Source organism: Cibotium barometz, chromosome 18 (genome assembly GCF_041138505.1).
Source record: "Cibotium barometz isolate CiBa-2024 chromosome 18, ASM4113850v1, whole genome shotgun sequence".
NCBI classification, from domain to species: Eukaryota; Viridiplantae; Streptophyta; class Polypodiopsida; order Cyatheales; family Cibotiaceae; genus Cibotium; species Cibotium barometz.
This window is the reverse complement of record NC_141063.1, coordinates 8,736,455-8,762,947: the sequence shown is the minus strand read 5'-3', so window position 1 is coordinate 8,762,947 and position 26,493 is coordinate 8,736,455. Positions and strand designations below refer to the sequence as shown.

Genomic DNA, 26,493 nt, shown 5'->3' with positions numbered 1-26,493 from the left:
GCTCTAGTTACTCTGGTATTGCCCTTGTGTGGACATTTGAGTTTTTACAAGTGAACATCTACATAAGCATGCATGTATGGATCATGCATGAGATTGAAGTTTAATATTATGTGTTTTTAGCATGCGATTAGAAGCATAGATATGTTTAATTTTTGCATGCTTACATCAACTGTATGAAGGATATTGGTCACATGTTTCAATACGGTTGACTAGTGGGTGTAAGAACACCAGTTAAGTTTGTTTACTAGTAAAGTACTAGTGATAATCAATAGTTGATGTTTTTTATGGAGTTAAGGGTGCACTACTGACATAGGACTGAAAAGTTATGGACAAGAAATTTTCCCCTACTCTCTTTATGTATTGTGTTGACAAATTTCGAACTACTTGAGAGTTCAGTCGAGGACTTGGTTTTCAAGGCTTTGATTTATGCCCAAGCAACTTATTTGAGTCATAGTCTACATGTCATAGTGTAGTATCCTTGCTAAACGAGCTTTTGCAAAAATGAGAAACCAATGCAATTGGGTTTTCCTCGTAAATTTTAGTTCCATGTGGATGCGAAGGGACAGAGTTGTTGGCCCTAAAGTTTAACTATTTTTATTCATATCATGTGTATGTTTGTGTTATATTATGTTGAGTTCACATCAAATAAGTTGGTTTGTGAATTTGTATCATAAGATCCTATTGTGTCGATCATATTCCTTTGGAAATTTATGGTCGAGGGTCTTTCACAATGTTATGTAGCTAACCTATTGAGCAAACACAGTTTGTGTTTGTTATTAGTTAGAACAAACTTCAATATCAAAAGTTATGTGTCATGTGCTTAGTACGAATAGATTCCAATGAGGTCTTACCTTTCCGAAGAAGTTTGTTACTTAAGGAGATATTTCTTTGATCATTGATTTTTCATCGAGTTCAAAAGGTTATCTAAAGATAAATGTTGATGTTTATGTATTGCACATACAAGCACTTTAAGGTTGAATTCTTTTAGTGTTTATGTTGTGTACAAGCGCTTAAAGGTTGGTAATAACTGAAGTGTTTGATCTTGATTTATGTGAGTTGGCTCATAATGGAGTACAATTCACATCTATTATTAGGTAGCTTCATTTACAAAGTTTAATCTTAATAAATGGTCATGGTGTCTCAACCGTAATCTTTTTAGATTCGTTTAAAGGTATGACTCATTGAAAAGTACCACTTTGGGTCATGAACAAAACATTGTTACCAATGTTGATTCGAGACGGTAAAGATAGTTAATGCCTGGTAAAAGCGGCATGTCTATCTTAAATAAAAGTGTAAATTCTTGGAAAAGAGGAAAGACTGTAAATTCTCATGGTGGTGATATAATAAAGTGATGTCTGCTTCGGCCACATCGTAAAGGTATAAGTATGTGCTTGTAAAAGAAAGTAATGAGACGTACTCATTTGTGAAAAGAAAAGTTGACCATATTAAAGAGGTATAATTAGGAGTGGTTATGCTTGTGGATTCCATAATGATAGACATGGTACAGGGAACCTTATAATTGTTTCTATATATGAATAAAGGTTATCAAGCAAATAAGTTGCTTGAAAAAGGTCTACCAATAAAAAGAAATGTCTATGTGGACATTGTTTCACTTATTGCAGTGTAAACGAAAAAGAAGTTATTGCCTAGATTCAAATTCAGGGACGTCCAAACTTTTAAAAGGCAAGGTCTAGTGTTAATGATCGGTTGTTACTCAAGGTGCTTGGGAGCAACTAGGTGGAATGGAACGCCTAGTGATGTATGCTATGCCAATGTACGAATCGAAAGGAGTTGACCGAGCAAGGTTGAGGTTGTCTCATCCAAAAGAGTTTCTCGATTGAGTCGACGGTCGAGAAGTAAAAGGAATTGACCAAGGGAGTAAATGGTTACTTTACTCTTCATTGCTTATGGTATGCAAGGTCGGTCAACTAGTACGTAAGGTCGGTCATCTAGTACGTAAGGTACTAAAAGAGAACAACCTTATTTGGAAATTGTGTCTCACGGAAAGGAGGTTATCCGTAAGATTGGTTCTAGTTAGTGTATACAAGTGTGTGTTAATGTTAACCAGGTAAAGCTTCTGAGTGATCATGACACTCCAGAATTAAAAAAGAGCAATGAAAAGTCATTAACTGCATACAAGCCTCTAATCAAAGACATATGCAAAGTTGGTGGACATAATCATATTGGTTTGTCCTTATGTTTAGCATCAACCAGAATAAAGTATTCATCTTAGAAGAAGGTGTTAAAGCCAACCTCATTGCTCTAAGGGTAACATAACGTTCAACACCATGTCAAATCTGCATGGTGTAATGACACTTACATGGATAGTAGGTGTTCTTAAAAGAAAAAGATACTCTCTCGTAGAAAGGGAGTTTAAGGGCACATAAACGAGGAAGTAATATTTCTCTACTAAAGGAAGTGTTTCTCTAATTGAAATACTTATAAAAGAGAACTTATTCCAAGTTAAAGACTTGTTTAAGTTTGATTCAAAAGGAAAGGTTAGAAATCTTTAAACAAGATTTCTATCATGATTATAAGCATGTTCAAGTATACAAGAGTAGAAGTACTCTCTTGAAAAGAGGTGAAGTATTAGACCTTAAAAAAGAGAAGGTTATCTTCTGAGATAGCAATAAGGTGCACCAAAGAGTTTAAGAGAACTCTGTTTCTTTTAAAAGGGGGAAAGGTTCTAATCTTTCTCCAAAGTATTGTGCTTGAAGGTTTTGAAATATTTGATGATTCTTAAAAGATTGAGTGTGATCAAACTTTAAGAGAAGGTTGGCATACTCAAAAAGAAGTTACCCAATTTTGTTTTTGAGGACGAAAAATTTTCTTTTAAGGGGGAGGAAATGTTATGATACTAATAGGTAACATTAAAAGGTAAGACTAGGAAAGATTATTTATATGTAAAAGTTTGCATATAAATAAGGTTCAGGGGATTTCAAATAGAAAATACCTAAGCAATGGTTGATAGGCATTAAAGTTAAAGTAAAAAGGGAAGTAGATGGTCCACAATGGAAGCACAAGGGACACAGGGGTAGTTGAAGAGGCATTGGACAAAGAAAAGGCAATGTTTAGCCAATGAAAGATCAAGGGACTGAAGTTGGAAGGTCATGCATCACTTAGGCCTATATAACCATGAGTTAAGGGACTATTTGGGATATGGTTGGGTGGACAAGGTTATAGTCTTACAAGTTCTCAAGCTTATAATGCAAGGAGCATTACACGGGAAAACTCCCATAACTTGAAGATCTTCTATGGAGAACACTCCCTTGTGCTAAGTTTGAACCCTTGGTAAAGCAACAACCTTTGCGCTCTTTTCAACTCTATTTGTATGTGCAAACAAGACTTTGATGTGTTGAGCCTGTCTCTCATATAATGCAAGCTGGTTCACCATCCTTTGCGTTTTTTTGACCTACGCATCTTGCCATTGCATGTGCTATAAATCAATTGGACCATGAGCTTTAAAGAAGCTTAAGAAAGAATATGTTATTATGGAAAATCCATGTCTTCTGTTGTGTTTGGACCCTAGGGTTGATTGGCTGTAAGATACCCGCCCATCCCATTAGCAAGGATAGGGAGGTATCCCACTTGATAAAGATCGATCCCAACCCACTGCGAGAGATATCTCATCGGTGCCTCTTCTAGATGATCCGATTTATAAGCGATTCCCAAAGGGTTGGGGGTCCGACCTAATATGTCAAAAGATCTCATTTCGGTTTTTAGTCTCTTAAAGGAAACACCCGACTTATTAGGTCCACCCGACCACCTGCTTTCCAACGACTAGAACCGTTCATCTATGAGGTTTTCCCTAAGTTACTAAGCACATTGTTTTCACTTATGCAAGTAACAACACGATTCATTTATTTATATTTGTGCACACCTTCCTTTATCCCTTAATGAATACATTTTTTTCTGATCAAGTCATTCCACACAAAGATAGAATTTCATCATAAGAACAACCATATCTTCGAACCCTCGGTGGTTGGAGTTACATCTATCTCCAATCCCTCGGCTCAACGAGTCACAAAACAGTCTAGAGCTTACAACTGTCATGGCGAAAAATCAATCGCATAGTAGAATGAGAAGTGTCCCCTTTGTTAAAATTACAGCAATGTGATGAGCTATGGTGGATCAAATGCTAGAATTAACATCATTAACAAAGAGATTAGACGATAATTAAGACGTGATTAGTGAGCAATTAACTGATAGCTTAATGTAGGCATGGATAATAAAAAACCAGCAAATTCTCATTAGGCCAATGCCTCAATTTATAGAGAGTTTACATCCAAGCATCTAATCCCACTGATTTCTCCTTGATTCACTCCACCTCTTTTGCTCGATTCTCTCCACCTCTCCCAGAATATCTCCACATCTCCTAAATCTCCTCATGCTACCTCCCAGTAGATTCTTCTCACCTTTTCACAGGTTCTCTCACATTTACAGATTCACTTTTACAGCCTCTAGCCAAGGACTTTTTCCCGCACACACCCTATTCACTTGTATATTTCAACACCTCCCCTCAAGTGAATACTTCTAGCACACCAAGACCCTATACCAAGTTTCCCTCTTACTTGATAGTCCGTGACCAGTGCCTAGCTCACCTTCCCTCAAGTGAACAATCCTAGCACACCTGGACCCTATACCAAGTTTCCCTCTTACTTGATAGTCCGCGACCAGTGTCTCAAGTCCCTAAACTCATAGTCCTTGACACTCTCTCTCTCTATGTGTCCAAGGCTACTACAAGTGCCCGTGACCTTGACTAAAGTGCTCACACATACATCTACCACATGGCCTACATCATCGGTGGCTCAGAGGTGGTTTTACTCTGTTGGGGCAGGTTACATTGGGTTGTGGGGTTTCTCTCTCTCTCTCTCTCTCTCTCTCTCTCTCTCTCTCTCTCTCTCAGATTTTCACATGGCTCCTCACTCTTTGGAGCCTCACATCTTCTCTTGTCTTCAGTCTTCTTGTCGTGGCAACTTCTTGGGGCCATGAGCTTGTCCGTCAGTTCTTGCTCCATGTGAGCAACATGCTTAAATGTTTTGTTGACAGTTCTTTTGGGCTTTTGATGTTTATCTTGTGTCATTATGCAATGCAAACCCAAATCTATGTGGGAGGTCTTACCTCTTGCCTTATTCTGGACAAGGACAGTGTCTGATCTCATTTTTATACTGATGTAATGTGCCCAATACATAATGCATATAGCATTCATTCTTATGCACATTCCCAAATGCAACTCTGGCTGTGAATAATCTTGAATTTGAGTGTGATTTGCAGGCATTAACCAAGGGTTAAATGCAAAATGATGATTACCATAAATTTATCAGCATAATTTTACCAAAAATTACATTAAATCAAGGGTAACCAATTTGTACCGAATGGTTGGAGTATCAAACCCTCTCCGAATTACAATGTGTAGTTATAGAGATCTGTATCAGATACCTAATGGTCAATTGCACCAAAATACAGTGATAAGCACTGATTAATCATTGATTAGTAAATTAATCCTCTGTTTTGTGTGCAGAAAACAGAGTATGCGGGGAGCCCAGATCTGAGGCCTTAGAGTTCAAATGAGCTCAAATGCTTTCAAGGCCATCAATAGCAATCAGTCTAGTAGAGGATTAAGCCAAGAAACACAAGATTTGACCAAACATTGAATGCTTATCTCTGTTTTACCAAAGTCACTTGCAAATTTGATGAAGAGCTTGGATCTCACTGTAGACTTAATCAAATCAAATTCTGAGTTCACCAGCTTGTAGAGCACCCTTGAAAACCCCTAGGACCAAGAGGAATTAGACCCATTACAACCGGAGAAGAAGAGATCATTTTTCCTCAGAAAAAAATGGCGCTTGCAGATTAGCGAAATCGTGAGCTGTGGTAGGCGGTTTGCTGGGCTGATTCGCTTGGCTGGAGCACAAATGAGATAGCTTTGTATGTCTACAAGGGCTTGAGCTAATGTTGCTCCTGGAGGGAGATCAAGCCCCTCCATTGGCTAGAAGTACAGTGGATTAGTTGAAAATAGCTAAAAAAGTAATTATTTCCTAATCATCTACTAATCCTAATTAGTTAGATAATGGGCTCATAAACTTGATGGATTCTAGGCTAGGCTGTGATACCATGTTAAAATTACAGCAATGTGATGAGCTGTGGTGGATCAAATGCTAGAATCAACATCATTAACAAAGAGATTAGATGATAATTAAGACGTGATTAGTGAGCAATTAACTGATAGCTTAATGTAGGCATGGATAATAAAAAACTAGTAAATTCTCATTAGGCCATTGTCTCAATTTATAGAGTTTATATCCAAGCATCTAATCCCACTGATTTCTCCTTGATTCACTCCACCTCTTTTGCTTGATTCTCTCCACCTCTCCCAGAATATCTCCACACCTCCTAAATCTCCTCATGCTACCCTTTATTCTCTCCCAGTAGATTCTTCTCACCTTTTCACAGGTTCTCTTACATTTACAGATTCTCTTTTACAGCCTCCAGCCAAGGGCTTGTTCTCGCACACACCCTATTCACTTGTATATTTCAATACCCTTCACCCTCTTCTTGCTATGGAAGACCTTTTCAAATCAAGCTTGTAACTACTAGAAAGAACCCTTGCTCCGGCCCGTGGTGGGTTACCCGATGAAGACAGTTGCCCCAACCTCTGTTTCAAGTATTTCTAGAGTCGGTTGCCCCGGGTGGGGAGTATCCAATTGTCCTGGACCGATCACTAAACAGATCACATCGGAATGGTTGTCCAAACGGATCTCGTTGGAATGGTTATCCTAGGGGAAGTTTCCTAGTTCACAAATTCATCATTATCATTATTTGCACTTATGAGCTTGATAATAAAGACAAGGTGGCAGTTCTCACCAAAAGTATGCAAGATGTTACCCGAAGTCATGCATATATCATTCGAAGATATGGTAGCCTTGCTACTTGAAAAAGATAGAAGAAACAAGGAAAGCCAAGCAAGCAGCAGTGTGAACTATGACAGCTTTTGTACGAGGGTAGAAGTGGAGGACCAACAAGAAGATTCAGTGTAGGTACCCCAAAAGAATGGGGCATAAGGAGGTCGACTGCTTCGAAAAGTTGGAGAAAGAGAAACACCACGCAAATCTTGTTGTTGAAGACGAAGAGAAATCTGCTGAAGAGAAGAAGATATTTGCAGTGACGGCCTAAGTCTCCCTCAATGAAGTAGACGATAAGTGGGCATTCTAGCTGCCTTTATGTATGTGTGTGTCAATAAGGGTTCTGTCCTAGGAAGTCCCTTGAAAATATGATTGTATCTTTGTTTGTGTATGTTTTTCTTTCCTTTGGTAACAAAAGCGTTGGGGTTAGAAGGTAGTATCGTTCTTTTGCGTTCAGGTCTCACCACCTTCGCTCTGAAGGGGGGATTGTTGGGATATATCGGAGCCTGTATGTGTGTGAACAGCCCCTTTAATGGCTAAAAGTGTGCTTTAGAGTATTCACGTGTGAACCACCTCTTGTAGGTGGATAAGCTCGCATTTAATAAGAGTCAAAGGGCTTGGTATACTGAAAGGGTTCTATATGCAAAGGCCTTGTATTTCATTTCAATATCAATCAATCAAATCCTAATTAGCTTTGAGTTGTGCAAAGTTTGCTTCTCTCTCTAGCTTTTGGTTTTGGTTTCTCTCTCTCTCTCTCTCTCTCTCTCTCTCTCTCTCTCTCTCTATGGTAGTGGAGGCATTGTTCCAGACGATCTCCTTTACATACAGGATGAGGGAGATGCCCACGGAGAGATTATCCCGCCGAGCTTTTGAGACATCCAGACAGCTGGCCGAGGCTGGACACACTGGATCTTGGTATGCACAGATGCTACAGTGGTTCTCACATCATGGGATAGACATTGAGTGGTTGCCACCTTTTCAGTAGTCTGCTCCACGGGGTTACCTCTCTCTCAATGAGAGGAACAGAGTGATGAGACAGGACATATGGCAGCACTACATACAGGAGACATGGACAGCACCAGAGAGCCCACTACCACCGAAGATGCTGTATTACAGAGACCACTTTATGAGCATCTCAGGGGATGGGTTTATACATCGACCGCGGTACATGGATGTATACATGCCACACAGCTCTCGCGTTGCTATTGGACAGCTACGAGTCTCATCACATCAGCTAGAGATAGAGGCTGGGAGAGCGGCACGGGTTCCCAGAGCTGAGCGGATATGCAGATTGTGCCGCGAGGAGGTGGAGACTGAGGATCACTTTGTATGTAGATGTAGAGCCCACCAGGGGGTCAGAGATAGATATGCAGGATTGTTTGAGGAGCACTCTTCACTACATCAGTTGATGGAGGCCTCGGACCGACAGCTTGGCAGACTACTACTAGAGCTTCATAGTTCTCGAGAGAGACTCCTCCAGACACTCGCTCCCACTAGGGGTGGGAGACAGTCCCAGCTCACAGATTTCTTCCAGAGAGCTATGCCAGTGCCAGCTGATGTACCACGTGGGTTGACCGCACAGAGAGCAGAGGAATTGAGAGCCAGGAGGAGACCTAGACAGACTGGACATAGAGCACCCTGACTTCATCACCGAGAGATAGCAGCTATCCGAATGAGACACCAGATGGAGACACAGGAGAGGCTAGCTCGCTTTCATTCAGAATCAGGGTACATGTTCATGCCATTCACAGCCTAAGCATCGGCGATGTATGATATCTTATATCCCTCTTATGGCACTCGATGGAGTTAGACATAGATCTGCATAGCATGCTTGTACTACCCCTTCAGCACATAGAGATGTATCTTGCCTTAGCACTACATCCACATCCCCACCCCCCTATATTGTTTGTATATGGGCTCCACTAATCCATGATGATTCACAGTTGTATCCAGACACATGCACACTTTTTCTTTTGTTTCTTTTCTTCCGATGACCGGAAGAACACAGTTGTATTATTTTTTGTCTCATAGGCCGACTTTGGCCTCTCGTAGACGTTAATATATCTTTCTTTCTTTCTTTCTTTCTCTCTCTCTCTCTCTCTTTTCTCACTGACTTCTTCCATACCAGCACTTCGAGAGCCGATCCACCCATCATACCCAGACCATAGGCTAGTGCAGGAGCTTGGCCGAGAGGTGTGACACTCAACAGAGCCACTGAGTTATACAGAGCTCGACATCCCAGACCCCATGGCCCTCGCCCACGGCCGCGCTACTACAAGAGGATCTGGGCCATCATCTCCCATCATCACAGGACCTTCTCGCACCAGCTCAATTTTACCACCTTGAGCACCATGTCACAGCGGCCCATGAGGGATGTCACAAGCTAGTCAACAAACAAGTATGCACCATTCGCGTCTACTGGGTATTCCAGGTACTGGCCAGGTAGTCTGGAGCCCAGTGGACTATCACATGCCATAAATCCAAGCATTGTCCATGCATCAAAAACAGCACACAAAGTCGAAGAAATTCAGACATACATCAGTATGCAATGCACAAATATTGATTCTCCTGTTCATGGATTGTCCTGTCTGGTTTCATCGAAACCGTACTAGGCCATTTGGTCACTAGGACCGCTCAGAATTTTGCTCAAGGCCATATGGTCACTGGGACCGCCCGAGAGTTCATCAATAGTCATCTGGGCTATCTAGTCGCATTGATCGCCCGACTATGATATCTAATACAGTCATCTGGGCCATCTGGTCACAATGACTGCCCGACTGCAAAATCTAGTAGTCATCTGGGCCATTTGGTCGCAATGACCGCCCGACTGTGAAGTCCAATTACATATGGCATCATTGCTGTCCAATGGGTCTTTTGGCATTGTTGCCTCCCATATACAAATGTTACTCCTTGGGCTTTCTGGCATCGTTGCCACCCAAGTAGAGCATGTCCAATTAAAATCATTACATGAGCAAGATAATGATCAATTCCATTTTAGTATAAACATATATACAATGAAGAGGACTAGGACTACAATCCCTCTCTCTTAAATCTGTCTTGATCTCAAGACACATCAAACCTGTACTTCAAATACATCTGGACCAACTGCTTCCTCGTATGCTCGAAGAATATCTGGATAGTCCTTGAAGTACTCTTCTAGCATCCATTTGGCATCCATAGGCGAGTAGTTCTTAAACTTCAAGACGAATTTCCTGACCACTGTCCTTCCTCTTTTTCTCACGGAATGGAATGCAATCTGTTCCGGTTGTAAGATTTCTTCTTGTTCTTCCACTTCTGGTGGATCCTCCAATATAGGCTCCTCTGGGGGTAGCCCTATATATGGCTTCAATAAACTGACATGGAAGGCATTATGTATCCTCCAATGATCTGGAAGGTCCAAACGATAACATACATCGTTGATCTTCTTGGTAACCTGAAAAGGTCCATAATATCTAGGGGCAAGCTTAGGTTCCTTGAGCTCCTTTGCTTTTGTCTTTCTTAGTCTTGTTTTATCAAATCATAATGACACCCAATCCCCTTCTTTAAATGTGACCTTCCTTCTATGCTTGTCTGCAGCTTTCTTTTGCTTAGCTTGAGATGTCTCAATAGCCTTTCGAACCTGTGCAAAGGCTGTATCCAAATCTCGAACGAACTAGTCTGCATGGAAGATCTCTTCCTTGGTCTTCAAAATAGGCAACAATAATGGTTTGCCATAAATAATCTCAAAAGGAGTTTTGCCTGTCGAAGAGTGAACAGTGTTGTTATAAGCAAACTCAAGCAATGGTAAGTACTTCTCCCATTGATCCTTTGCTTCTAGAGCATAACACTTTAGCATATCCAATATAGTGAGGTTGGCAATCTCACTTTGCCCATCTGTTTGAGGATGATAAGCCGAAGAAAAATTTAGCTTTGTCTTCATGTTGTCAAAAAGTGCTCTCCAAAAGAAACTGGTAGTCCGAGGATCTCTATCCCCTACAATGGATTTGGATAATCCATGATACTTGAAGATCTGCTGAATATACAATCTTGCCATATGATCTGCATGAATGGTCTTCTTCACTGGAATGAAATGAGCTTGCATACTGACACTTTTGCATGATAACTTATTTTGCACTTGTTTAAGTGTGGTTTGTGCTTAATTTCTTAAGCCTAAGACAAATTCTATCATGGGTTAGTTGATCGGTTTGTTTTGGTGGATTTTTATTGGATGTTTTTCAAGTTTTATATGGACTCATCAGGTTCTGCCTAGATCACTTGTGTCTAGGGGTTTTTTATTGAGTGCTACACACATGTGTTTCACTTGCTTACTTTGGAGTTTTGCTTGAACGACACAATGTTCATATACTCCGGATTGATGAGTTGGCCACCAATTTTAATGCTTCTTTTGGCATGATTAATGTCTATTAGATGGTATGCATTGATTTTTATGATCAACTATGGTCTTTATGGATTGGAGGAGCTTCTATGCTTTTATCCATGGTTTTATAAGGATCTTTTGATCTTTTGAATAATTACATGTGCTTTGAAGGTAGCATTTGCCTTCGTTTTTTGCACGTAATTTTGGAGTATATTTCTTGTACTCTTGTACATATTCTAACTCGGATACCTAGTTGCTTATATATCTAGGTGAGTTATTTTTCTACCCTAACTTTATTGTATTTTGGGTAGTTATCATTAGAAAGGCGCTAATAATTCAATTTCTTTTCTAATGATGTACTCAGAAGGATTTATTCCTTGATGTAGTCTCAAGTATATAGAGACAGGTTTAGTATGTGAAAGTCTGGATAAGGCCATCTTATTCCTTTTATACAAGATTTTATTCATATTTCCTAGACGGCATACTAGGGAGTTTCAAATTGTTAAGGTATGTATGGGTGGTATCATGGTGGTATGGAATGCTAGTGATCCCTCACATATATTATCTTATGGGACGCTAGTGATCCCTCACATATATTATCTTATGGGATAATTTGGGCTCAAGATTGTTGCTTTGCTTACATCACTTAGCATGTTGTCCTCAACATTCAAAGACAATCTCATTTTCTAAATTCACTAGAAGTTATAGTGTGGGCATTCTCTAGATAAACTTCTTTTATCTATAGCCTGCATGTTGTGATGAGGGTAATCTCATCGGCATTGTCACTTGTTGAAATCTCTTTCTTTAGAGTTCAAACAAGTTTATCTTGTTGTGTTCGGATAAGGAAATTTGGATTCTTCCTTTGTTGGCATTTCTTTCTCTAGTTCCGTACTTTAGGTGATTTATATAGTCAACCTGATTGTTACGGATGGACATATGTGACTCATCGAGACACTGATGACTCTCTGTATTGATATGGGTAACTTGGGACGTCAATTATTCCATATGCAGATGTGGGTATGTCGGGGTGCCGATGAATCCCTGGTTTCTGCTGTTATAATGTCATGTTTTCCTATGTTATTCCGAATGGTTTACAACGAGGAAGTTACTTTGAATGTGAATTGCTCTGATCATCCGTAGTCTGATGGGCAAAACAGAGCGTATGAATCAAATTGTAGAGTATATGCTTCGTGCATATGTCTCTAGAAAATCATCATATTGGGAAAAATATCTTCCAATGATGGAATTTGCCTATAACAGTTTTAAATATACGGCTATTGGTTTTAGTCCGTGCATACTTATGTATGGATATCAACCCAAGACACCTATTGATGTCGGTCTTAATAAAGACATCGAGCTTGATGCATCGAGGGATTTCTTGCGAGATATACAGGGAATGCTGACCGAAGCTCGGGATTCTATTAGGAGTGCTCTGGATTAGAGTACGATTTTATTCTGATAGGGGACGCTCATCTCGGTCTTTTGAACAGGAGCGTTGGTTTATTTTAATGTTCCTAAAGATTTTCAGGCTTTGTCAATGGGAAAATGCTCGAATTTATCTCCTAAATATTGTGGTCCATTTTTGAGTTATACATCGGATTGACACGGTTGCGTTTGAACTTAAAACTACCTCCACATGTTAGAGTTCATCCAGTCTTTCATATCAATAGATTGAAAGGGAAACTGGGAGATGAGGATAACACAGTTACTCCTCAAGAACTCGTTGAAGTTGAAGATTTATCCTATGTTCCACATGAACCTGATAAGGTACATGAATTCAGGGAAAGGAAACTTTGTAGTTGACTTATCCCTGAGGTTAAAATTAGGTGGAAAGATAGGGAAATAGAGGATTCGACTTAGGAGTCGATTGAGATTGTTCAGCGCAGTTCTCCTTCTTTTCATTGCAAGAGTGCAATGTTTTGAGAGAGAGAAAGTATGTTATATGTACATTATGTGTGCTATGTTATATGCACATTATGTGTGCATATACTAGGAGGCTAACCCACATTAGGCTTGTGAGCATGGAAGCATGGGAACAAGCTCTAGTGGAGCATGGGTTAAGACTAACCTTAAGGGTTAAGGTTAGGGTCAGGCATCCAAGGGTCACACATGGGAAATGGAAAGTCAAGAGTCACTTGAGAGCCCTCCTATATAATAGGGGCATGGGGATCACTGAAGAGAGGCTTGGGGGCTTGGAGGCTTATGCTATGGTCTCTTGTGTAAAGGTCCATATCTACTCATCTATCATTTCACACTATAGCTATATGCTATTGGATTGGAGTTATACCTCTTGATGGTATGGGACATCAAGGTAGAGGTATGATGTATTTCATTTATAATTCATGTGTGCATCCCTTGGGCTCGGGGGTGGTTGGGTGGTTGAGGAAGATGTAGGAGACATGGAGATAGCATTGTAAATTGACATGCTTAGAGCCATGGACCTTGCACAAGATGAACAATTGTAAATTTGATTTTATGCTTTTATTCCAAAATCACTGTGATCATTTGATAAATTGTAATAACACATGAAAATTAATATAAGGCCATGTTTTTTTCTTTTTAAATTATCGACTCTAATACTAACGCTGATATCGACGTCAATATATTGAAGCAATATTCTGAGGTCCATACCAATGCTCAACTCCGGAGTATACACCGAAATCTGCAACTTTTATCAAAAAATAAAACTATCCCCCCTAAAAACATTGATATAAAGCATTGAAATTAAATGAACCTCTTGTAGGCGCTATCATATAGCGTATCTGTGGAGATTTTGTCTTCTAAAGCCACTAAAAATTAGTAATTTAGGATGTTTTAAATACAAGTTTGGCTACAAAGTTTCATAGTTACAATTTTTGGAGGACCTCATAAAATATCCACTAGATTAAAAATAGCCCTTGTTAAAAACTCGTGGTTTTTGGGTTTTTTGAGAGTTTCCTTCTCAACCCACGCACCACCATCTGGCATAGAAAGTGTAGTCTCGACTCTCAAGCTAGTTGCTCGTTTTACAGGTGTGGAAACGGACCCTTCGTGTGAACATGCGTGTCCTAACTTTGCTATCGGACATGTCTAGCGTGGCTGGTCCATTCTAGTCATTGACGATGTTAGTAATGGTCTAAGAAGTATTTTGCGCAGGTCATTCACTAGACAATTAGTCTAACTACCAAATGGTCAAAGGTCAAAGGTCGAAGGTTCCTTTAAACTATACAAATGTGGTCATCGATGCTAGTACAAGGCTGTACAATTCAAAACTATAAATTTAAGAGTGCTTACTCCCATAAACCAAAACTCTGATACCACATGTAAGATACCCGCTCATCTCATCACCAAGGAAGGATAGGGAGACGTGCCTCTTCTAGACGATCCGATTTATAAGTGATCTCCATAGGATTAAGGATCCTACTTAATATGTCAAAAGATCTCATTTCGATTTCTAGTCTCTTAAATAAAGGAAACACCCAACTTGTAAGGTCCACCCGACCACCCACTTTCCAACGACTAGAACCGTTCATCTATGAGGTTTTTCCTTAGTTACTAAGCTTATTGTTTTCACCGATACAAGTTACAACATGTCTCATTTATTTATGCTTGTGTATACATTTCTTTATCCCTTAATGAATACATTCTTTTCCGATCAAGTCATTCTACACAGAGAGAGAAATTCATCATAAAAGTAACCATAATTTCAAACCCTCGGCGTTCCGAGTTACATCCATCTCCAATCCCTCGGCTCACCAAGTCACAAAACAGTCTACAGCTTACAACCGTCGTGGCGAAAAATCACTCATATGGTAAAATGAGAAGTGTCTCCTTCACCCTCTTCTTGCTATGGAAAACCTTTTCAGCTCAGGCTTGTAACTACTAGAAAGAACCCCCGCCTTGCTCCATGGTAGAGAAAGTTCCCTAGTTCACAAATTCATCATCATCATTCGTACTTTGAGACCATGTTGGTCAACATCTTTATAAAACCAAAATAAATAATCCTATATAAGACAATCATCTTTCTATATGAAGAATACTCACTCCTACAGTAACCAATCCTAATTTTAATCAATGGCTAACAATTAAGATCTTTTCCTAGTACTCATGAGAACAATGGCATTTCTAAGACAAATCCTAGGCCTTAGGAAATCACATAGGCCTAGGTACAAATTAATCCCTATAGCCTAGACCTCAATCCGGAGGAATTCAATGTGAAGTCTCATCACTAGAGGATGCATCTTATGTCGAGGAGACATGCTATTTTTTTTTACCCGGAGAAAAGATCCTTCTATTAGTTTCAATCAAATAGCCGTAGGCTACATGTACATGCTCAGAACCCTCAAATGAGGTGGGTGACATTCTATTGTCCATGTCCTTGTTGATCCAAAAGTGCTTGTTCATGAGGCGTGGTATCAAAGAATACATGCGAGTATCTAGATCTCTATTTGTGCTTTGTGCACATGTAACTATGCTTTTACTTGTGCTCTACACATTGGATTCATGTACTTTACTGATTGTTTTGGCTACTCCGTGTAGTTGTGAAGTGTTACTCTTTATGCTACATGCCACTATGCATGTGGACTTGTGTTGACGGACTACCATTATCTCATAGACCTCTATGGTTGTTTGTTAGATGTTAATAACATTTATCGAGTTCTGTTCGGTTTTGGTATATCAAGAATATTCTTGGCATGAATGAAGGATAGTGATGAAAGTCCTTGGGGGAAATCCATGCAAGGCAAATAGATCAGTGTAAAGATTAAGTATTCTTTTAATGGAGTAAAGATTGCACTTTGGTTTTTGTCAAGTTCGAGAAATAACCGTAACTTTCCATTGGCTTATACTAAGCACAAATTTCACATGTGGTTTCGGTTTTGGTATATCAAGAATATTCTTGGCATGAATGAAGGATAGTGATGAAAGTCCTTGGGGGAAATCCATGCAAGGCAAATAGATCAGTGTAAAGATTAAGTATTCTTTTAATGGAGTAAAGATTGCACTTTGGTTTTTGTCAAGTTCGAGAAATAACCGTAACTTTCCATTGGCTTATACTAAGCACAAATTTCACATGTGGTTTTTGCCCTGCCTTTGATTTGGTGATGCCAAACTATGAGTGTTGGGGCATTCCTTGTTGGTGTCGGTTTGTGACGGATGGAATGTGTTTGTGTCCATGTGTGTACATGAGTGCATCTCCTGTGAGCTTCATAGATTTTGCTTTCTTACAATGAATGCCTTGTGCATCTATGTGTAGGATTTTTGGCTTTATAGATTTACCCTTTTACAAAAAGGGAGATATGTGAATGTGATATTTGTACATGTTTAGAGGTGTGTTTGGTCCTGCTGCATATGGTCAGCTACTTGCAAGGTATAGGTGTGTGGGTAAGTTTGCATGTGAATACATCATATCTTTTTCAGTTGTCTTTCTTTCTTGCAGGCCTTGGCAGCAGCCAGCAAGTCTGTTGATCCTTCACTTCTTGTACATAGTCTTCACTCATATTTTCTCCGAACTGGAGACAATAATGGTAGAACTCCTTGCTGAAGTTTGTGTGTGAAGGCAGAAAGTTACTGTCTAATTTGAAAGTGATAAATTATTTGTTTCTGCAGTGCCGCTTATTTATCAGGTCCAGCGAATCCGTGATGGCCATAGCTTTGCAACTCGACATATCACAGCCTTCCAGCAAGGTCACACAATCTTTTTTATGATGGCATCATTTCAGGTATGTTGCCTTGGTTCAAACCTGGAAAATAGCATATATTTATGTGTGTGTGTGAATCCCTCCCCTACTCTTAGACATTTTAAGGGTGGTAGTATGGTAGAGGCGCTTATGTTAGACTTGATGTGGTTAAGAGTCCATTGTGAGCCTCCAATGTCTTGCAACCTGTGAAGTTATAGCATTGATTGGATTTGGACTTAATTTATATTAATCTGTAAGGCTACTCAAAATATGCTAGATAAGTTTGTTTGCTGCAAAGCTTTTTGTGCACTCATCTTGTTCTGTTATGTAGTCTTCTTTTGGTCTCAGCAGTTGGATGCTTTTTGTGCACTCATCTTGTTCTGTTACGTAGGCTCCTCTTGGTCTCTACACTGCCCACAATCGCATCCTTGTGATGATCATGCTTGGGTCCTCTCTCCTCTCGGGATGTGTCGTGGGACTACAAATGTGTAGCCAGATTTCTTACATGTTAAGTGACTACATTTCTAATCATCATACTAAATGGCCCTTATCCCTCTTCTGATAAGAAGTGGTAGCATCCTTGCACCTGATACTCCTTCACATCTACCATGTGTGCGTCACAAGGTGGGCCAATATACAGACAAAGGTGAACAGAGTTGACCTCCAGCGTTGCTCATATCAGAGCTTGGACAGAGGCCCATTCTAGGTCACATTTTATCTTATGTTGTAGAGACCACAAAGTTCAATGAACAAGGGGAATTTCAAGATGTTCGAAGGTTTGAAGTGGGATCCAGAGTTCAGGATTTGGGGTGTGGGGGAAGATAAGGTGCATTTTTCAACAAATGGTTAGAGGGGTCTAGACTTGAACACATCAAGAGCATATAGGGAGGGAACAAGGGCACGTAGGGAGATATCAAGGGCATGTTTCCAATCGTGCATCAAAGTAGTGGAATCTCGTCATTGTAAGGCATCCAAATACATATATATTCAAGGTGATTTTTGGTGCCACCTTTGGGAGAGTCACCAACCATAGAAGATGATCTTTTCATGCATATACTGGCATATGGAGGCTTGTAATTTGGATGTGCATAGACCAACCCTACTTGAAACATTGCAAGTTTGTTGAAGGGTGTGCGTAGGGGCTTGCCTGGCCAGTGGCAGCTGAACAGTCCTAATGATATGCCCCAAAGTAGCTGGATCTCAGGGGCTGAGCTTCATCACTGGGGGATCCATGGTTTGGTCTATGGAGATAGGACAGGCCATGCACTCTAGTGGTCATAGCTTGCCTTATACATAAAGCAGGGTTAGATCACTCCCAGGGAGATGCTTTCTTCAAAGGAGTTTAAACCCCACCCACCGACCCACCCCCCATACGACGTCCCCCCCCCCCCCCCCCCCCCCCCCCCAGCACCCTCCCAAAAAGAAAAGGTCGGTGGCCCTAATATCGACAGGCTTTGCCCCCTCGAGGGGCTGGTCCTCAGTCACAAGCAGTTGCAGCACTTTTTTAATGAATCTACAGTTTGATCTGATGGCAACAAGAAGTACTGTAGCGAAAGAGAAAGACACCATGATGATACTATGTCATACGTTTCCAGCATCGATCCAGGTTGAGAGATGATCAGTAGCATGAATGCTTAGTAAAAATAGAGATCCCCTTCCTTTTCCCAAAAGAAAGTCTTCAATTTGTTACATTGCATGTAGAAAAGGATTTTATTAGGATAATACATGAGACAATTGCATCCAAACAATATTGCTCTATTACATGTACATTTGTGGTGTTCATCTGATCTTATCACGTACATTTGTGGTGTTCCAGAGGGCCGAGGAAGGCTTTACTCATCAAGAACCCATGCCACCAGCTCCAGAACCTGAGAAGGTTTCAGCTGCAATCTTCAGCTAGATGTCATTTGAGAGGAGATGAATTTTGATGCATTTTGCAATCTTTAACTGTTGCAGCTATTGTGTTTTTGCCAGATGATTACTGTCGAAGAAATACAGGAAAGTTATGTGACAGATCCACGGATACCAGTGTAAGGGTTAATTCTACGTTGAAGAGTTATATTGTGGAGCTGTTTATGGAATGAAATATTGGTATTCTAAACTATGTTTCTTTTTTTGGATGCTTGCATGAAACCAGAGAGTACAGGAACAGGCTTCTTAGAAGGAAAGTAGTTCCAGGACCTATGGATGTACGTCTCTGTAATCCTGAAGACAAAGTGAAACCTGCAGCAATGGAGCCAAGGTCTGGATTGTCAGATAAATTATTCAAAGAACAACTTAGAGAAATATTTTCTCTAATTTTTGAACTTTGTGAACTGTGTGTGTTCTTTTCTATCGATGAAAAGTTGGCCTAAGCTTCTAGTGTGCTCACAGGGAAAAAATGTGGTTTCGTGCAAGGGGGAAGCTTTCTGAGGACCAGGCGTTGCAACGGTACTCACTTGAGTCATATGTTGGAATTACTTTTTGTTGCCTGTCTTCAGTATGCACTCATGAAAAATAGCCTCTGGAGTGCATGCTTTAGGCTGGATACACAACCAACCCCCTGCCTGTCAAAAGGGGCCCATCTAGGCCGCCAATCGAGGATGGGGGGCCACTCATGGCCATGTGTATGGAGTCTAAAGACTAACCCAACTCCCATGTTAATCTAACATACTTGTTAATGACCCCCACCGACCATGCCCTTGAGGTCTCATAGTTCATGATGAAGAGACTTGTTAATGGATAAGCAATGATGATAGTTGATGCACGCTACTTGTTGTATTTCACTGTTGATCCTTACTAGTATGCTTGTAATGGCAGATGTGTAGCAGCTTATGCGTCAGACTATCACTTTCTACCGATAGCTCTTCGACCACATCGTGGTACAGCGGGCTACAGGACAAGATCTCTCAGTCTAGATCACACGTATGTAAAACCAAAAATGTGTTTGTTTGGTTTTTAAAACAGTATACTGCTGATCCTAGTTTTCTTGTTTAAAATCATAGTTTGTTGTTCCATTCAAGGATTGCCTTGACTGGTCTCTCATTCATGTGGACGTTGGTTTTATGGAGTAAAATGGTGGCCACAGGTTGCTTTCAGTGAGAGCAGCCTTCAAAGAACTTTTACACAAATGACTTAAGTGGTGCAATCCACCAAGATCTTGATCTGTTGTCCCTATTAGCCATCGTAGGTGGATATCATATGGTTTGAGATGGAGATGAGGGATCATTCAGAAGAGGCTTCCATTATGTGAAATGACTGCATTCTTGATTATCAACAAGCACACTCCCTTGAGGCTACTAAATAAGTGCAGCAGTCCAAATGAGAGAGAGAAAATGATTTCTGCTGAAATATAGGCTTCCCACATCTCAGTTGTCACCCACTTAAATGACTTCCATTGTGTGGAATGACTGCATTCTTGATTATCAACAAGTCTCACTCCCTTGAGGCTACTAAATAAGTGCAGTAGTCCAAATCACTTCTGCTTTAATATGAGCTTCCCACATCTCAGTTGTCACCCATTTAAATGCTCTCAAGAACACAAAAACTTCTCTAAGAGAAGCCATGAAGATCTTTGACGGTTAATGATTTTCTTGCATAGGAGGTGAATCAACAATGGGCTGCTACCCTCATCATCGCCATGCTTACTTCTTGGGGAAGAAAGGAGGAGATGGGAGGGCTCTTACACTAACCTATTTAGGTGGCTAGTGCTGAGCCTGTGACAAATCAAGCACACAAGAAGAGGGTTGGAACTTGGAACTTTACTCATGATTCTAACTTTGAAAGCTAAGCATATACATGTTTCTCTTCTTAGTGTGAATATCTGCACGTATGCTCCAAAATGTGCTTGACTCCTCCACTCGTGCACTCATGGGAGAGAACAAAAAGAATAAGGCTTACAAATTGGGCAGGTGCCCATTTATTTCCCACCAAGAGACGGCAAGCCATCTTTGCTCATGCCTCATGGCAAGCTCCCGTGCAAAATCGTCACGATTGTGTGTAAAGAGAATTGGCATCTTCCTCATCCTATTGAAACACGCTAGCAACGACACAATCAACAATCAAGAATCAAGATACAAAATAGATCAATCCTTAAGTCTTGCAAGTTCTTATTTGAAACTTGAGGTCAAGGAAAACATATTTACATGGCTTGTTGCTCTTTGGCAAAGACTCTATCCAAGTAGGAAGTCTAGCTAGAAATCAACTTACGATTATTCCAATTGTTTGCATTCTTGTACAAAAGATGAAGCACGTATCAAACTTTGTGGATTGGTTTATGAAACCATTTCCACCTTTCATTCCATATGGGAGAACGGTCGGATTTTCTGCAAGTTACAAATTAGAAATATTACAATATTATCAAGTGGCATAGTAAAGACTAAAGAGAGTTGCCATATTACAATATTATCAAGGTGCTTAGATTGCCCTCTCTGACATATAGATCACATCAGCGTTTCATATCAGTTCATGGGACAGCAGCCCTCTCTGCTACAGTAGAGCATACCAGGGTTTTACCTCAGCTCATGGGACAGCAGCCCACTCTCTGCTACTCTTCAGCACATCGGCGTTTATCTTCGGTTCACTCTCTGGGACAGCAGCCCACTCTCTACTCACCATCTCACACCACTCAGGACTCAGGACGACAGCCCTCTCTGCTCCTCACCTCACTCAGGTATTGCAGCACTAGAGCTTGCACCACCACCACTCAGGATGACAGCCCTCTTTGCTCCTCACCACCCCTCAGGTATTTCAGCACCCTTGTCACCAGAGCTTGCACCACAAACTATGCACCTGGTGCCGGAAGTCCCATAGATATGGATGAAAATAGTGTTGTCCCACACATCCCGGCTACCATCCTTATTTCTGCGAGGAAATGCCAAAATTTGTTCAATTAAGGAAGATTCTTAAGAAATTGAAGAAGAGAGGGGAGAAATTGGGCAAGATTCAAGACATGCTTAATTGAATGCCCTAACTGGTTCAATTAAGGAGGGAAAAGAAATTGAAGAAGAGAAGGGAGAAATTGGGCAAGATTCAAGACATTGAAGAAAGGGGAAAGAAGAAGGGAGAAGCCGAGAAAGGGAGAAGAAGAGGAGAGAAGAAAAGAAGAGAAAGGAAGAAAAAGAGGAGAGAAGCGAAGAAGAGAAAAGGAGAAGAAGAGAGCTCAAAGTGGGAGCAAGGGCATGAACAGCAAGGAGGATGGCTCATGGCAGCAATGCGAAGGGGCGAAACAGGGGAAACATGCCAACACACACAAAACGGCAACATTTTGGCAAAAACATTTTCCTCCCAAGCCTTATGAGACATGATTTTTGTGTTTCGAAACGTTTTGATCTAGAAACGTTTTGCAGGCTTTGTTGCTTCGAAACACGTTTTTTTGTAACTACGCCCTTCACAAGCAGTGGATGTGGAGAGCCTCTATACAGTTATAGATGTTGAGGACCCACTTTGATCCCCTCACATTGTATTGTAGCATACCAGTGGCGCTTACAGGCTGATGTTTTTTCTCTCAGCTCTAGCTGTGTTTTTTCAGAGACATTGTAGCTCTTTTGGTCTCATAGACCCTTTGGTGGTATGTCAGATGCTGCTGCAATTGCATGCTTTAACTATTCTTATCACAAAATTCTCATTTCTCCCTTTGGTGGTATGTCAGATGCTGCTGCAATTGCATGCTTTAACTATTCTTATCACAAAATTCTCATTTCTCTTTGTCCTGTGCAGTATGTGGTTTCACAAACCATTTCGGGCAGATGAATGGCTACTCTATGTGGTATGTTTTATATATTTTTCAAGCTGTGAGTTTTGAAACCCCAATTTCAACTTGCCCTTTGTTAAAATCATAGTTGCCAAAACATCTAAACAGAATGGAAACAGCAACCCCCAAAGTGTCTCGAAAAAGGCAAAAAATGAATATGGAAATGGATCCCAATGCCATATCATAGAGTTGGTTGTATTCCATAGATAGGCTTACATGCACGAGTAGGATTTTGTTCAAGATTACAACACAGGAAAAACTTAGTTGAAGGTGCACCACAATGGCATTGCCACAGCCGGACTTGGTATGGAGCTCACAACTAGGTAGGACATTATTTTCACAAGTGCAAGCTTAATAATGTAGCATTTCCTAACTTGCCAACCAACGCTTCGAACGTTGCTGTCAACGGGGTTTGAAAAAGGTTGGCTCGCAAGTTAGGATGCAAACGTCTCAACAGGGTTGGCAACAGCTTCTGCTGGGCAAAACGTGAGAATGGGTTGGGACCTTGCTAACACCAAGTTTGCTCAACTATGGTTAAAATCAATATATAAAACTATTTGAGAAATTTTGGTTGGCAGCCCTTATATTTGTTCAAGACATTTGAAATTATGGTACTGTGTGTGTATGGGTTTTTAAAACTATTAGATGGAAAGCCCTCGTGCTAACAATGCTCGTGGACTAGTGTTGGGGAAAATGTTCACAAGAAACGGGGAGGTACGTACTATGTTTTGGAAGGTTTTGCAAAGTAGGTGTCTGTCATAAGTTCAAACAATGATGCAGAGCTGTGGCTTTATTACTGGTCTTCAGCTTGTTGTTTCAACTGCACAAGAAGGCGTGATACGGAAGCTTGACAAGTTGAAACTGAAGGCAAAATCTAAGCTGTGATCTTTAGCTTACCATCGAAAACGGATGCTGCTATCTTGCTTTGTGTAGCATACCTGTACGAGAATCTTTTCAGTCAGAACATGACCACCACACTTTTTTTAGTAACCTGTGATCAGGTGGTAAATGTCTGCATTTAAATGCGTAATAATTGAAGTGGCAAAATAGCACGACACAGGTGATGTCTCTGTCACATCAAAATAGTATGATATTTCCTTGACATTCTCTAGATTATTTGAAATTCTAGTATTGAGGTCCCATGAGGAGTTACAAGTGTATTCGATTTTTTCTTTTGTAGCAGTTTGATCTTTTGCAGTATGGTGCCTGCCTCTCATGCAAGCCTGGCAATTTGTCACAAAGCATGATCTTCATTTTTATGATAAAATAGTACCTTCTTTGGAAGAGATGTTTCCAAAGGTATGATCCAAGTTTCTATAAGAGGATAGTAGTAGCCTTGACTTCCATGTGTCTTCAGTAATTTCTCAATATTATTCGAGTGTTCATGGGAATCATTCCTCTCGACATCCCTACTCCATAAAATATGATGTGTGTGACCAAGTCACTGTACAAATACAGTTTTATATGCCATTGATGACTATGTCCATCATTGCATTTCTTCTTTGACTGGTCCAACCTTCGTCCATTCTATACCGCAAGCATTTCTTCCATATATATTTATCAGTACCCGTGTATGCAAAGTGCATGACTACCTGTGGTTATTGGGTGTGCTTTGAATTGAACTGTGTTGGCAATCATTCATACCTTTCTCCAGCTCATCTACATGTGGCCCGGCGTAATTGAAACAGACTAGGAGAGTGGAGAGTCTTGCTTGGCCCCATGTCAATAAAGGAAGGCTATGACATCCAGCACTGTATTTTGAGAAGCTCTTCTATAGAGGAATACATAGTAAATTTACTCTTTTGAATCCAAGGCGTGCCTTTTGTATTTTCATTTCTAGTTTATGTCTTAAAGGCTTGAACTTGCTCCATGGTTCAACAATAACTCCAACTTATGTGGACTGGAAAAAGATATGAGTCTAGTAAAACTAGATGATGCTGAGAAAATTATTAGCAAAGTTTATCTATACTGAAATATGGGACATGATGTACATAAATTTTGATAAAAGATATGAGTCTGGAGCTTCTTAGGTGACCCTCACCTTACCCCTTATTTTTCTTGAGTGCAAGGCATTCATGTAGATTTTTGCTTTGAAATTTTGGCAAGTAATTGAGCCAATCAATAACAAAGGTTGTGTTAAGCATAGCAATGTAGAAGCCTTGGATAAAATATGTAGATTGTTGCTTTGAAATTTTGACAAATAATTGAGATAGTCAATTTTATAAAGGTCGTGTTAAGCATAGCAATGTAGAAGCCTTGGATAAAATATGTAAGTTTGATGGGATATAAACCCTTGGGAAAGGTCTTGATTAATTGAGAAAGGATATCTTACTCAAGATTGAACCCCACTGGGAACTGGGATCCTTCTTTAGACCCATGATGACAATTTGTCTAAGCTTAGTGAGCTAGGAAGTTACGTGTGTGAATAGGAGTCCATTTTGAAAGGTATCATAACTCAAGGCGTTCAATTATCATAGCTTAATCTCAAGCTACCTAAAGATTGTAAAGCATGATTATGAAGTGGTTTAAGCTTAGACCTTGTCAAGGAAGAGAAAATGACTACTTAAGGTGGTTTAACCTTGGAAAAATACTTTTATGTGAGATGAGCTTTATGTATTTGAACATTAGAAAGAATTTTGGCCAAAAGCTTCATGTGAAGAAAAAATAATCTGATTAAATAGAAAGGGAGTTAAAACCATACCCCCTTTTTAAAAAATCTCACATTAAATAAAAAGGGGGTTAAACCATAACCCTATTTGGAAGCATGGTGGAGGAGTACCAACCAACCCTCCCCACTCCATGTAGGTACTGGGACGTGGCCCCCATCATTGTCTAGAACCACATCTCCTTCTTGGAGCCCATCTTTGTCTTCTACGTCCACCTGCCCATCATCATTAGTGCCAAGGAGAACACAAAATTGATCGGAGTTTTCCTCCAAGAATATCAATGGGTCGAGTATCTCCAAATTCAAGTGATGGCACTACTTGCACCCTTCATTTTCAATCGCTCGAGAACCACTCCCACACTCAATCGATCCGGAATTGTCAGTTGGAAGCAGAAGAGCCATAAACAAGACTCGCCATGGCAAGTTAATAACTCATGGAAGTTTCAAGATTCTTGATACAACTTGAAGGCGAGAGGAGTTCTTCTCTAGTTGAAAGGATCTAATGAAAAGACCCAATGCAACCCATGATCTTGTTAAGATATTAAAAAAATTGGCCCTTATGGTATTATGCATGCATGCTTGAGTCTTTTATTACATGATGTTGCATGCGGTAAAAAAGAAATATGTTATGAGATCAAGTTATGTGTGATGGAAGTTATCTAAATTTGATGATAATTAGGCATAGGGTCTACACCTTCTTATCATGTTTTTATGGGAAAATTTTTAGTAGGTTGCTTTAAGCAAGATTATGAAGAAATGATGCTTGATTATAAGTAGAGGATGCGTTTATGTCTTTGTAGAGGTGATGCAAATTGTGTTGCATGCCTATAACATATAACTTAGATGCCTGGTAAACTAGGTAAAGAGATGTGAATTTAGAAGTTAAAAGTTTTGTTAGGGGGTTGACCTAAATGGCTCACCCCTTACTCATAGAAATGAGGGTAAGGTTGTATATATTAGTTGATTTGTAGTATGCTAAATTCTAAGTCTAGACTCTAGATGTAATTCACATGGGTAGAAAAACTTGACGAATTTTGTTCTACTTAAGAATATGGCTATATGTGATATATGTCATTGCATACAAAGTAAGAAAGGTGGATTAAAGACTGTCATGTTTAGGCATGGTCCTTGAATCTTTTGCATCCTCCTTGTATTCTCATTGTAGGGTGAATTACATGTAA

General features: G+C 40.1%; 1 protein-coding gene across 1 annotated transcript in view; it reads left to right on the top strand.

Moving 5' to 3' along the window:
• The window catches only part of LOC147628884 (acyl-CoA thioesterase II), a 57,218-nt gene extending 33,375 nt beyond the window's left edge, over positions 1 to 23,843 (top strand). The window contains exons 8-17 of the mRNA XM_086812056.1: positions 16,676 to 16,763; positions 16,846 to 16,958; positions 18,733 to 18,792; positions 18,891 to 18,946; positions 19,054 to 19,158; positions 19,290 to 19,346; positions 19,716 to 19,820; positions 22,614 to 22,662; positions 23,293 to 23,361; positions 23,455 to 23,843. Of these exons, the coding sequence (XP_086668182.1) occupies positions 16,676 to 16,763; positions 16,846 to 16,958; positions 18,733 to 18,792; positions 18,891 to 18,946; positions 19,054 to 19,158; positions 19,290 to 19,346; positions 19,716 to 19,820; positions 22,614 to 22,662; positions 23,293 to 23,361; positions 23,455 to 23,532 (780 nt within the window). The 3' untranslated portion in view covers positions 23,533 to 23,843. The remainder of the gene's footprint in view (positions 1 to 16,675; positions 16,764 to 16,845; positions 16,959 to 18,732; positions 18,793 to 18,890; positions 18,947 to 19,053; positions 19,159 to 19,289; positions 19,347 to 19,715; positions 19,821 to 22,613; positions 22,663 to 23,292; positions 23,362 to 23,454) is intronic.
• The last annotated feature ends 2,650 nt before the right edge of the window (positions 23,844 to 26,493 follow it).